Here is a 14,362-nt window from a genome sequence, read left to right on the forward strand (position 1 = left end):
AGCAGTGGACAAGTGACAAAATCGGTCTGACAGTAATCTCTATGTGGAGTGTGATCACATGCATATTTCACATAAGCACACATATATCCATATAATACTGTATGTTCACACATGTTATGAGGACTCACCTCCCATTTGATGACAAAATGTTGGTCCCCACAAAGTAAACCATTACATTTAAGGGTTAAGACTTGGTTTTCGGTTGAGAGTAGGCGGTGGTTACGGTTCAAGTCAGGTAAAGTCTCCAGGAAATGAATGTTAGTCAATGCAATGTCATCAAAATACGTGTGTGTGTGTGTGTGTGTGTGTGTGTGTCTCCTGCTGTCTAGCTCACACTTATCAGCATAATCAGTACAAACTGAGGAGTTTCACGAAAGCCACCAACCACTTAATTCACGCTTGATTACCTGCTTTTACCAGCTTCAAGTAGCTCACTCTTCACATGGACAGAGAGCTCAATATATACCAGACTGCAATAGCATATGTAGTGGATTTAGGGTGGAGATGAGGTGAGGGATGTGATCATTCAGCTGCATAAATGAAAGCATTAGAGCCAAGGTCAGGCCCCAAGAGCTGGTTTCCATTTTGGATTTGGTTCCAAGTTGGTAAAATGCCCAAATCCATTAAGCTCTGGGTCTTGACGATGTTTTTGTGAATCTTTTAGCTAAAATAAATGTATAAGATGTAATGTATCTGCCTTAATATGGGTTTTAATCTTTAAATGATACTCTTTGGGTTTTATATCCTAAAGAATAATTTATATATAATACATATATTAAAAATTGTTGACAGTTATCTGAATAAGTTTAATAAGGTTTGAAGTCTAAAGTCAAAACCAGATTCACATTCAATAAAACACTATCAAACCCCTATCAAAGCCATGTTTAATAGGTGCTGCAACCGCTAATGCTTTCTATCAATTAGTTCATTGTTGATTCATCTGCCAGTTATTTATTGCTTAGTCGATGAAAAAAAAGGCATTTACAGTTTCTCAGAGATATTCAATTTACTTTCAAGAAAAACAGCAAATCGTCACGTTTGACAATCTGGACAATTTGTCATTTTTGCTTTTAAAAATGACTGAAATGATTAATCAATAATCAAAGCAGTGTTCTGATATTTATACAAACTGAGGCTACAGTTAGCGGTGTTGCGATATTTATACTTGGCGGCATTTCGTCTTTGTGAAACTAATGTACTGTTAATAAACATTGTACATTATCTATTGAATATCTGTGACTATTTCACGCTCTTTGAAATTGTTTTTTCTTTCTTCTCCAGTTACAGATATCGTGATATATCTTAGATTATTTCTTTGTGATATATATCATGTATCGCAGAATCACCTTTGTCGTAATATATCATTATCGTGGGAAGAATATCGTGATAATATAGTCGTCGTAGTCACTAATTTGACATACTGACCACCAGAAAAGATATAAATGTTGTACTATAGTTTGTGACCAAAAGGAAAATGAACTCGAGAGAGTCAATGTACAACATTGCTGATGTGTGAAAGTGTATGAATGTGAAGCAGGGAATTGCCAGGAAAGACCTTGTGCACTCAATCAAATTTCCTCGTAAGAATAAAGGTTAATGTAGAAATTACACTACAGCAGAAAAGGGATCCTATGAGCACATCAGATCTCGTGTTTTGGTAAACACATTGTTGCATACAGATGTGGTTCTTATGTGTGTCCAATTTCTGCCTCCAAATCCCCCCCGGAGCTCCTTGTTGATTACATCGTCCTGCTTCAGCGCAGAGAGCAGGGCAGCACTGAGCTAATAAAACATCACTAGAGAGAAGAAACACTCCACACTAGCAGAGCACAGGATGCCCCCTGCATTTTCTTAATCCTTATTTATCCGGGAAAGGTTGACTAAGCACTTGACCTGCTTCATATTCATACACTTACACACACAATCACACACTTGGGAGCTGCACAGTACAGTACAGTCGTCTTTTGTGGCCTACTTCAGTGGGTCCATTAAAAGAACTTTGTCCCTTTAATCTAGAATCATAGACTGAGATTTTAACATTGTGGGTGATGTTACAAACAAAATCATCAACCTTCTAATACGACTTTCCTTTCATGCATTTTCAGAGATAATTATCCCTTACAAAGGCAGGTTAAATACAGAACAAACCAAGATGAATTAGAGATGGATTTCTGTCCAATTAATCAAAACGCCTCCAAAGTCATTCTGGCTCAATTTTGAAAAGGTCTCTCCAAGCCACATTTAAATGTCAGTAAATGTCTTGAAGTAGCCACTTCTGAGGTTTTTCTCTCCTGCATCTGTATGTTTTTGTGCTGGTTAGTTGTTAGCTCGCCCGGAACCACAAGTTCAAAGATCTTTACAATTCAACCAATTATACAAAACTCTCTATCCTTAGACCATTGTTTCAGATAAGTAAAAATCCCGCAGAGAAAACCTTTAACAAGTAAAAAAAAAAGCAGCAAGAGAGGAGGTATCCCAATCAGAATGACAGTAACAAGTGAATTAAAACATGAAATACTCAGTAAAAGTTAAAAGTATAAAAAGTTAAAGATTTACAACCAGATGTGATGTCAAAGCTGGATAACATTTTCCAATATTATGCCTATTACCTCCAATGAAAATTGGAAGACCTTTTTTCTCATCGTGTAGCACATGTCATATATAGTTCTGAGAAAGTTTTACAAATTTTATCTCCATGTTTTAAAAATGTACAATACAAAGGGTAATAATTTCACTTGTGTACTTTACAGATGTCTCTTCTATAATGGTGGTCTATCAGGAAAGTGCTTTTCCAGTTTTTTTTTGCTGCAGAACCACAGCTGTATCCAGTTTTATCAATACATCTGTATTAAGTTGTTTACCAGCTAGCTTAACAGTTTCAAGCTCCAGAGAAATTAGGCTATTTCTTCTTCTGGCATTTTCGGTGGCTGGTACAAAGCTTTTGGTGCATCAACACCACCTTCTAGAGAAGACTTTATCTCACATGGGATATTCAAGATGGATGCAGTCTGATTTCTTATCTTGCAAATGGAGATACATGGACTCTATGTGGCTAATCAAAGTGTTAATCAAAGCTTGTGAATTGTACCTATCATGTTTGAGACACAGGAAATGCCAAGTGCAAATGTGGCTTATACCCGCCCAGCAGAGCTCAGCAGTAATGAAGAAGGCTAGAGACAGGCGGGTGAAAGGGTTAATCAGGAATAATCCATCATTCACTTAGGGGGTTGCCAGGTCTGTGATTAAGGGGACGAGGGTACTGGCAGGGTGCAGACAGCCCCATTTACTGCCTCAGCTAACAGTGGTAAGGAAAAATTAGGAAAACACACCACAACTAGACAATGCACAAGAAAAGAAAGAACAGACATACAACACACAAATAAACCAAAAAAAAAAAAAAGGGAAACCATCATTTAAGTTTGGCATCTTCTTCCTTCAACGCCATCAGCGTTGTCATTAAAGATATTTGAATGACACTTAACAGACCTCCATAAATGTTTGGCTGCATGTACAGACAAACACAAACACACCCTCCTTCAGTGAGCAGCAACTAGCTGTGGTGAGGAGGACATATCCCAGCATGCAGCGAGAACCTCTTGGGGAGAAGCCGGCGTCATTTATAATTAAGTGGCGATGACTTATGAAAATAAATGTTATATTCCGTTACACATGGACGTGCGCAGCGTGGCCAGGCGAGATGACATTTACTAGGCTGTCTACAGTAATGAATACTCTATTATGGGTGTCGAAGGGAGGTAGGAGGGGATGGAGGAGGCTGGAGTGTGAAGGAGGGGAGGGTGAGAAGAAGAAGGCTTTTTGGTGGATGAAGAGAGCTGAAGTAGACATAAATTTGACACTTAAATCTGCCTATCCTTTTGTCTAACAAGTATAAACAGACTAGATGTTCTCTTTTTATTTCAAAATCAACTGGACCTGCTTTACATTAACATCTTCTTGTCAACTTTTTTTAAAGGGGATGTATCACAGCACATTTCCAGGTTTATATTTATATTCTGGGGCTCTACTGGAATATCTTTGCAGGATTTTACAGTCCAAAAAAATCCTTATTTCTCTTACACTGACCTTTTATGCAGCCCCTCAGTTCATCCTCTGTCTGAAACAGGCCGTTTTAGCTCCTGTCTCTTTAAGGCCCGCCCCCCCTCCCAATGAGCCCACTCTGATGTCACAGCAGACATCTGTCAGGCTACGTAAACAAACAGTTACAGTAGGATTTCACTTATTTTTCTCCTACTTTACTCGAAATTGAAACTTCTTAGATACATCTGTTCATGTTCAAGCCTGAACAACCCATGGAACAACCTTAGCAACAAAAGCTATGGAACGGATGGCTGCTTGTGGGCATGTGTGAACAATATGATGTCATCACAGGGAGGAAGTAGAGGTAACATTACAACCTAAGCATTAAGAGCAGGCTGAAGCCCTGGTTTTTGACCTTCAGGGAGTATTTTTACATACGTTCACCTCAAGTTAAGGAACTTTGAGCTATCACAAGCATGGTGTGTCCCCTTTAAAGCAATATTTCTCATTAACACTGTATTAAATAGCTAAAATAGCTGTAATATGAAATTGGGAATGATTGTCTGTGGGTTTGCTCAGTGACAAACCCACAGACAATCATTCCCAACTCTGCAGCTCCACTGAGCTTTTTAGTCTCTTTTAGTTCATGTTTTGGTTTTACAGTGAATTTACTGTATTGTTTCCAAGCAGTTATAATGAAAAAACAAGCTATTTTGCTCTGATATCTAGCTAAACTTAGGGGCTAGCTGTTGAGGAGGGAGGAACGATTAGAAACTAAAAATACTTCTTAATACTTATAATTAATTTTTCAGTTTGACATTTTTTGCTAGAGTATTAGCCTTAACAACAATATTAAATATCAAATATTTTGATAATGCAGCTTTAACTTCTTGGCTACCTTATACAAAACTCCCTATGTTAGATGTTAGAGGAGAGGACTGAGTGGCTGCCCACACTGTTTGACTGGAGATTATTGTTAAAAGTGCTGCTTGACCGATTAGTACCAAAGAGGAAAACAAACTGCATAAACAATGAAAAGTAAAACTATTTTAAGCACTGACATAATGTCTGAACTAAATGTTCTAACTAAACTTCTGTTTTTAATTCTTTCTTCTTTTTCTGTTGAGCACTTTGTAATTTTGATAAGAAAAATTGTTGTTATAAATGTTGGTCTAAAACGGCTGGTAATTTCCTCTTAGCAACATCCACCCTCTTCACTATTAAATCAACCTACTTTTCATTAATTAACATATTATTATATCATTCTCAATGTTTCTATTATTATGTTTTATTCTAATGTTCTAATTAATATATCTATATGATATATTTATGCAGGAGGACCCCCTGCCAATAATACATCTCTCCAAGTTTGCTCCCCCATTTTAAAACAAATCCAGGCGCCCATCCTTGCACATCTTTTTTCTTGTGTGTGTGTGCGTGTGGGCAGGCGGTAGGGGCAGCTCACGGATTTCAATCAATGACCTCACCAATTTCAGTCATGTTAACTTGTCAGGTACGCAATGGTCATTTGTCTAATGTGATGAATTTGTCGGGTGTTACTCAGGATCTGTCGGTGTTAAGTTGTAAAGCTGGCCTAAGTAACATTATTGTAGCACCGCAGCATTAAACAAGGCCAGAGAGAGGTCACGTTTACCAACCCTAACCCCCCTCCTCCCCACAGGAACAAAGCTCATTCCAAGCTGAAGCCAAAAGTTGGCAGCCCTGTCCTCACAGGGAAAAATACAGCAATTTTTTAGGCAGAATACAATAAAAGTGTCCTCTAGAATGGTTACTCATTTTACGAATAAACTAAGTTGACTCAGGAGGAATTGCTGCACCCTGCAATAAACAACTGATATATTTATTTATATATATATACATATATATATATATATATATATATATATATATATATATATATATATATATATATATATATATATATATATATATATATGTGTGTGTATAAGTCTGACAGCAGAACAGTTCAGGCTGCGCTGAGACAGGGCTGCCTCATTACACCGACACCATCATCTCATTATTGTCTGGGATTAATAAAAACTTAGCAGCTCCACTGAGGTAATTTCATTTGCTTAAAGGCCATTTGAAAAAAAACTGTTCTGACAGTGGAAAGTGTTCCTAATTCACATTTCCTGCCACATTTCCCTCTAAATAAAAAACCCATTTCCGAAACCTACTAATCCAGGGATTTGCAAGCGGTGTCATGACTCAAAAGCCTAAAAGTAGGTTTTCATTTCAACCAAACACTACAGTTGATATCACATATTTGCTTCATTCAACCAGAGAAAAAATGAAGTATTCAATGAAACGAGCTGTTAGCGTTGCTGTGGAATAATCACCTTCCACATGAACATCCCAAGTGATCTCTGACTCTAACTGAAGACAAATGACAGCATCATCAACAAGTCTCTGGCACAGATCTCTACCCTTTGAGTAACAATGGACTGTAATTGATACAAATGGTAGCACAGCCACATTACAGCTCTCCAGGTTGGGAATGTGCTGCAACTAAAATATGAGCAACATGTAATCCAAAAACAGGGTACAGGCTAGAAAAAGAGCCAGAATGCCAGAAATGTCAGCATCAAGTGGGGAATGATTAGTGTTGATGAGTAACCACATATAATGCAAATGCATTATGGTAATTTTGTGACCTTACTTGATGTCTGCTTAAATAAGACTGAGGGCTCAGCGTACTGCACAGCGAGCAGTACAAGCAATGCTCAGACAGTTTGGTGTTTTTCTGTGAAATTTGCTTTGCCCGTCTGTGCGGTATTTTGATGCCCCACAGTGCACAGGTGGGAGGAGAGGCGCAAACAGGTGGGAGGTTAATTCAAATGATGCAGTGCAAACAAGTTGTTGGTATTTTGGTGGAGGCTGGGTCTTACTTTACGTCAAGAATAGACGTCTGAGAACCACGTCTGTTTCTGGCTCAAAGTCAATCAGCTGGCAATTTGTTGATTTTGTCAAAACTAAATACTTGGAGCAAATGTGCTGTTCTTTGTGTGTTTGGTTTCCTTTGTCTCACTTCTTTTTCCTGTGTGTGAACAGTGTGATGTGAGTTTTCCCTGTTTGTATGTGTAGTCTGTCCTCTTTCCAGCTCTGCATGATGAGAGGAGGTTGTGTGGCTAAGGTTATATCTGTTTGGTGGCAACTGGAAGATTATTGACACCCTCCTCATCATATTCTTCATACATCTATCTATAATTTTGTCATTCTGTTTTTCCATGCTATAATTTTGCTTTCTTTGCTTTTTGCTTTCTGTCATAAACAAATTTGGGCATTTTAAAATGTTAATGAAGTCGGATGAAAAGTCAGGAAAACAAGAAAAACAGTAGGAGACTATTAATGTCTGCACTTTGAGGCAAGCTGATCAATCTGATCTGGCCGATATCATCATCCCAGGAGTCTGCTTGCTTGGCTAAAATCAGAATAATGTGCTTTAAATCTTCCAAACTAATCGACTGACACATATACCAGCCACAATCTCTGGGGACGTCCACCACTGGGGTTTCAGGAGGGCCTTGGACAGCAGCCAACTCCCCTGAGAAATGAATGTATTGCTTCTTACGATTAGGATAAATCAGATCATGTTCCCCAAACTGGGGCATTAGAGTGGGACAAACTCTACTAGTTGTGTCTTGAGACTAATAATCATGTCACATGACAGAATGGCATCCTGGGTATACTCTCCATCACCTACATGACTGGGTGTTACAGCAACCAGGAAGTGCGTTGTTTCAGGTCAAATTTTGTATTTATATAGATTTGGGTGTCATTTAAATAGTTCTAGCCTATTTGCTCATAGTTGCCGGCTTACAGAGACGCCCTGAATAAAAAGATATGATGACAGAGTCTAGAGCCACATTTTACTGAGAGATTATTTCCAAGCAAAGACATTCAAAGAGTATTGAAAGCTGGATAACTCAGGCAATTATAACCTCTGTAAAGCTGTTTGTCATACTGTACAATGTCAAATACAGTAAGTTTATTCCTCTGATGAGAAGAAAGTGGACCTGACATATTCATGATATATTTCATGATATATACATGGTGCACACTATGTATTTATGGGATTATTCACAGTGGGACAATCTTCCTTAAACAGCAACACCAAGCCATTTGCAGAGGTAATGTGTGGAAGCATTTTGGGATATGATTTCCTGCCTTACACTTAACATTACCATTACATCAAATCTGCAGTCTCCTGTATAGTTCGTCGCTCTAGTGAGGCAGCTGAGGCTCATTTTAGCTTGATTTGTTGAAAAGTGACAGCCTTAAAGGTTAAGACTACTTACAAGGCATCATAACTCAGATTGAGGATGCAGCTAAACACATGGCAGACAGTGATTAGAAACCTAAAACAGGTGAGTGTGTGCTATGTTATCTTGGTATCTATCAGAGTTCTCCAGCTAACATATTCTAGCCTCTCAAAACTGGGATAAGGGCTGATCTGGGTTTCTAAAACTAGCTGTGATGTTTTCATGCACAAACCATAACCACTTGGTGCATAGACACATTACAGCGTGCATGTAAACCCACTCAGTTGCCTTTTGCTTAGTACCTTATATTCGCTGGATTCACTGGAACCAATAATTATTATTTGGTTAAAGGATACACTGTGTCAAGTACCTATTGTCCCGGCTTTTCTCTATATACACACCCTCCCATTCACTTGAATGAGAAAAGTGTGTCCAAACTTTTGAGTGGTACTGTATTTCCAAAGCTACTGCTACTCCTCCAAAGATTTTCAAGTTCCAATGAAGGTCTGCTGAGTCTGAAAGCCACTGGAGTTTTCATTTGGTTCAATTGGTTTTGTATTACAAATTAGTTTAACTGTACAAAATTTAAAGCAGTATCGGGAGTAGAAATAATTCAGGAGAACTGCAGAATAAATTAATTAAAGGGCACTTGCACAGTGGCTGTAGCAACATCATCAGTCATGTCCTGTTTTATGAACCCTGGGAGAGTCAATCCAATCTCCTCCTTCCGCTCTGAAAATCTGCTTGACGATCGGAGGCCAGAGGCAGCCAATGACAAATCATCTCCTGTATCTGGAGACTGTCTCTGTCTCCTAAAGACACTGAGGGATTTGTCTCCATCTTCTCCTTTATGTCGGGATGACACGTTGTCATTTCAGGCTAGCAGGTGGCCCTTTGTCTATGATGATCTATTGATTTTTCTCTCTCCTCCTAAGGCTTGATTTCTAATTCTCCCACTCATTGCTGTTGCTTTCCCCTCATCATCGCCTGGGGAGAAGACGGAAGAACGGACAGCTGCAGCCAGTAAAGATGTAAAAAAAAAAAAAAAAAAAGACGCAAACAAAGAAAGGTGGACAGGAAGATGGAGTCCCACATTCTACTGACAACTTCATCCCTGAAGGAAAGATCTGTTTGTATTTTTCTGAACTTGTCAGCTGTTGGAAGATGCAGATGCAAGAAAGGTCTCTGTGACATATCTACTCAGAGAGATTCAAATATGGGTTTTCACATTAACACACATTTTAAAGGAACAGGAACAGTACACGTGAGACAATTGCTGTGTCTCAAATCGCATACTTCTGTACTTACACTCAACATTTTGGGTGCATTAGTGCGTTCACACTGAGAAGTATGGAAAAATGCAGTGCACTGTGAGAACCCGGATGGTGCACTCAAAACGATCAAAAAGTTGAGTGTGGCACTATGGACACTTCTCGCCCTCAGCGGTCGCTATCTTGGCTACCTAGCAGAAGGGGAGGGACCGCTTTTCAAACTGGAAATGGCGGCCGGGTACGTTGTAACTACGTTGAACATCGCCACATTATACAAATATAAGTTATACATGTGTTTTTAGCACTAAGCACCACTATACTGTTGTTGGATATAAGCCATCAGTATGTTTTTTGGGTTAATTTAGCAGTCTGTAATGATTTGATGGCACAAATGCTAACACTAGCTGATGCTAATTTGCGATCGTAATTTCCGTGAAGTGCACAACGGCTGTGTTTGATTTGAGATAACACTACCCTGTCAAAATTTGCACACTACGCCAGTAAGTACATAGCGTACACAGTGTACTACATGAAAGTGTACTAACAGAAGTATGTGATTTGAGACACAGCTAATATAACACTAACATCTGGCAACTAGCAAGTGCAGCTACACTCCATTCAATGGAAAGCTCAACTGAACCCTTATGGGACATCAAGACTGTGGTCAAAGGAAGACCACTAATTTTACTCAATAAGTCTTCATACCTAAATGACAAAATAAGTGAGGGCTGCGGTTTAGGTTAAAAGAAGCCAAAGTTCAGTGTTGATAGAGGATGGGATACAAATACGAGGTCAGACACTTTGTACGCCCCAATTATCTAACCTGATGTCCCACCTGACACAGTCATTATACTGACAACCACCCTTAGCAAGTGGTTTGTGAGGAAAACATCAGCACAGGTTGGTTTAAGCAACTTGGTGAGGCCTTGCCCTGTTTGGTACTTTCCCAGATGTTTTCTATAGAATCTACAGCTGGGAACAAACCCGAAAACTAGCTGAAACCTACAAAAGACTGGATAGACCACAGATAACGCTTCAACCAATTGGCAACTGGTTTTTCTGTCTCTGTCTTTGATTGTCAGGAAGGAGCATAAACCTTACAAAAGGTGATTTCCCTGATGGAGAGGCGTGGGTAATGTGGACTGTGTGGGTAGTCTACTGGTGGAATTGGAGGTGAGTGAAGTTTGTAAAACGAGGCTAACTTTAGTTTCTGGTTGGCTGTGTAGGTCTTTGATTTTATGTTGTAGAGACATTCAATCACTTTACGGCTCAATCAGTTTTTCGTCCATTCCATTTTTCAGTGCACTCTCACACATTTCTTTATTCATTTACCGGTACTATTTCATAATCAGTGCCACAGTCATCATGCATGTCCCCCCCTTTAGGGAAGCTTTTATCGGAGTGAGACGTTAACTAGATGTACATTTGCCAACTACTTTGGTCCTTATCCTTAAAGCCATCTCGCCTGTAATACCAAAACATACTGTTTTGAAAACACCTCTGATAAATCTCTCACAAATCTCACCATTGTGAGGCTTGTCCAAGTTTGTTGTCAACCGTGAAATGGGTTCATTGCTGCCCTTTGGCCATTGAGGAAAAAAACACACCCTATGACTGGGGTTCTCATCCCTCTGGTCTGATAGGACAGTAATGAGACCATTACCTACTTGGACAGTGACACAAAGGTAGCATTTATGCTTTATTGGAAGTGTTTTCAAACTGTACGTGGGTAAAACTTCAAGGATGAGGACTAACTGGCTGGGAAAACGTCTAATTAACTCTCCCACCTTTGATAAAGTGCAGCACACAGCCATTTCACTATACTTTTCTATGGGAAGCATAGAAAAGTGGTAGGTAGAGTAAGACCAGTCTCATATTACTGTACTGTAGAGCTACGTACTGAGCCTTGCCTTTTGAATATTAACCATATCGTGTCCTACAATTTAGAGTAAAAACTATACTGAAACTTTTAGCCTTGTTAACCAAATTTTTCATCTTATATTGAGTGATTTAATTTATGAATTATATACTTATTTTGATCAAGCATATTTGGGTATTAATGGTGAATCACAATTTTTAAATGAGAAAAACTACTAGAAATACCACCTTGTGGTTATATGCCTCTGCCAACAAGTCAAGTTGCAGTTTACATCCATGTCTGTCCAGAGTCATGTAGTATTTCTAGTGAAGGCTTTAATAAAATCACCACAGTTTCAAAGCAGGCACCCAAGATTAGTGTCACCAAGTCAGTATCCGACCAAATGTGATCTATGGTCACAATCTCCCCTTCTGTTCCTGAGTTATGGTGTTGAACAACAGCCAGAAGTTGACCTTTTGGATATAAAATATCATCACTTCATCATTTTATCTTGTTAGACATTTGTGTGAAACTTTGTCTAGCATTAAATTAGCATTAAATTAGCATATAAATACTTGACCACCAAATTCTAATCAGTTCATCCTTGAGTCCAAGTGAACATTTGTGCCAAATTTGAAGAAATTCCCTTAAGACAGTCCTGAGATATCACAATCAGGAGAATAGGACGGACAGACAGATGGATGGACGGACGACCCAAAAACATAGTGAATGCAGAAAACTTTCAGCTATATCCATCCTGAATGACAAAACTGTAAAGTTCCCAACGTTCAAACTGGAAAGTCAACAACCGATAATTCAGATGAAAAAGGTCTAATTGTTGCGTGCAACACAGCTGTCACTCAAGAAGTGGCTAATCTTTCTTATTATCATGATTATAGCTTAACATGTTCAATAATGAAGCAAAGATTTATTAGCTCTTACCTGGAGGCCCATGGAGTTTGGCTTTCTTTACTGGAAGAGAAAAAGAGAAAACACAGATTAGTCACAAAGTAAGAAACAGTGACACACAACTACACTCGCAGTATATTTATTTATTTCTCTTGCATGCAATTGTGGCATTATTGCTGTACTATTCCCCTGCACTATGATAATTTAATGTCATTTATGTTGTCTTTGTTGTTTGGGGTAGGGTGGCTTTATGAACCCTCTAGCCTGCATGCCGCTTCTCCCCCTTTGTCTTTTCTGTGAAAAAACATGACTAAATTGTGACTAGGTAGGTACAAGGAGAACACTGATTATTTGAGAGACATCAGCTTCAACTTTGTGGTAAAATTATATAAAAAGTGGCTGATAATTCACAACCAGAACTTGAAAAGCTTTAAAACGTCTGCCTTATTGTAATTGTGTTGAGAAGCATGAGAAAGAAAGATGGAGGACAATATGGACCATCATTACTGTATGTCATTTATGTCAACACTGGAGACTTGCTATTGTTGAGGAATTAGAAAAACATGCCAAAATCACATTTCTTAACATTTATTGGTATAAAGTAATACTCCTTTGGCTGACTTGATGGTACTTGATAAGTGCATCAGAAAAAAACAAACGAGTAATTCTAAATGAAGAAAATCTAACTTGGATTCATCCTAAATAATCACAGCACTTAGAAATGATTTTTTTCTGTTACTCTGCAGGAAAACTAAGCTTTTATATTCAATGTGCATTTATTATAATTTTAGAATAATTTATGGTCCTGGATAAGCCCATTAATAAAATACAAAAACTTGTCCCTATTGGCACTGCTTGCATAGTTTAAGTAATGGATGTAGTGAAAATGTATTCTTTATGAATCAACAAGCAACACGTAAATGAGTTGTGAAAAGACAATGGACACAGTCTGCTAAATACACAAATATTAACTTCACCCAACCAATCAACCAATGGTAAGCATTTGTGTGTCTGAGACATAAGTGATAGGAATGGTTATGGGTTCATCCTGTACACGGACAGATGAATTGTTTATGACACACATTGCCAATGACAGAGAGTAAACCTGCATTATTTCAATAACAATGTGTTTTTTCTGCCCGCAAGACCAAAGTATCACTGTGTGTACAGTTAAATCCACCTCACCTATCACAACAGACAGAGGTGAGGTACTTGACTTGAGTATTTCTATTTTATCCTACTTTATACTTCCACTCCACTACATTTCAGAGGGAAATATTGTACTTTCTACTCCACTACGCTCCCTCTGTAGATATAAAGCACTCATTCTAAGGTAACAAAAACACAACGATTCTTATTTTCAGGTGATCATAAACTAATTAAAACACACTTATGAATATTATTTTCCATTTCTGCCAGGTCGGTTTCGCCACCAATTTCTACACACTGGTCCTTTAAAGATACAGTAATTATACTATTATATAATTATACTATATATTATACTATTTTTTGACAGGGATATTTATTTTCATACTGTATATTTGCTTTACTTTTTTTCCAAATGTTTTTTTTTTCTTTCCATAATTCCCTAGATAAAAAAGTAACATAACATTGTGAATATCATCAAAATAATGCAACACTGTAAAATGGCAATTTGTAAGTAAGAAATTAAATTAAATCAATACTCACAAAAATAGGACCCAAACAGCTAAAACAGACCCCTGACGAAACCATATCATCAGACCCACTCCAGTATCTCAATCCCTCATCCATTTAATAGCTCAGTAATATTTCATCTTATTATACATTTACTTAATTTTACTTTTTTTTTTTAGCTTATTCTCAGGAAAAATATGTAACTCTTTAGTTGCTAAATGCTCCTCAATGTTCACCAGATACTCATTAACTTTAACTGCAGTATCTGACCAAAAAACCCCAAAACAATGAGCTGAAAGATGCTAAAATGTAGAGCTGAAGGTAACTACAAAATCTGATAATAATTC

General features: G+C 38.1%; 1 protein-coding gene across 1 annotated transcript in view; it reads right to left on the minus strand.

Annotated features, from left to right (window-relative positions):
* LOC137169129 (protein unc-13 homolog B-like) overlaps positions 1–14,362 on the minus strand; it is a 202,162-nt gene that overhangs the window by 171,346 nt on the left and 16,454 nt on the right. The window contains exon 2 of the mRNA XM_067572132.1: positions 12,393–12,422. Coding sequence (XP_067428233.1) covers positions 12,393–12,422 — 30 coding nt within the window. The remainder of the gene's footprint in view (positions 1–12,392; positions 12,423–14,362) is intronic.

The sequence above is a fragment of the Thunnus thynnus genome, chromosome 2, assembly GCF_963924715.1.
Source record: "Thunnus thynnus chromosome 2, fThuThy2.1, whole genome shotgun sequence".
NCBI classification, from domain to species: Eukaryota; Metazoa; Chordata; class Actinopteri; order Scombriformes; family Scombridae; genus Thunnus; species Thunnus thynnus.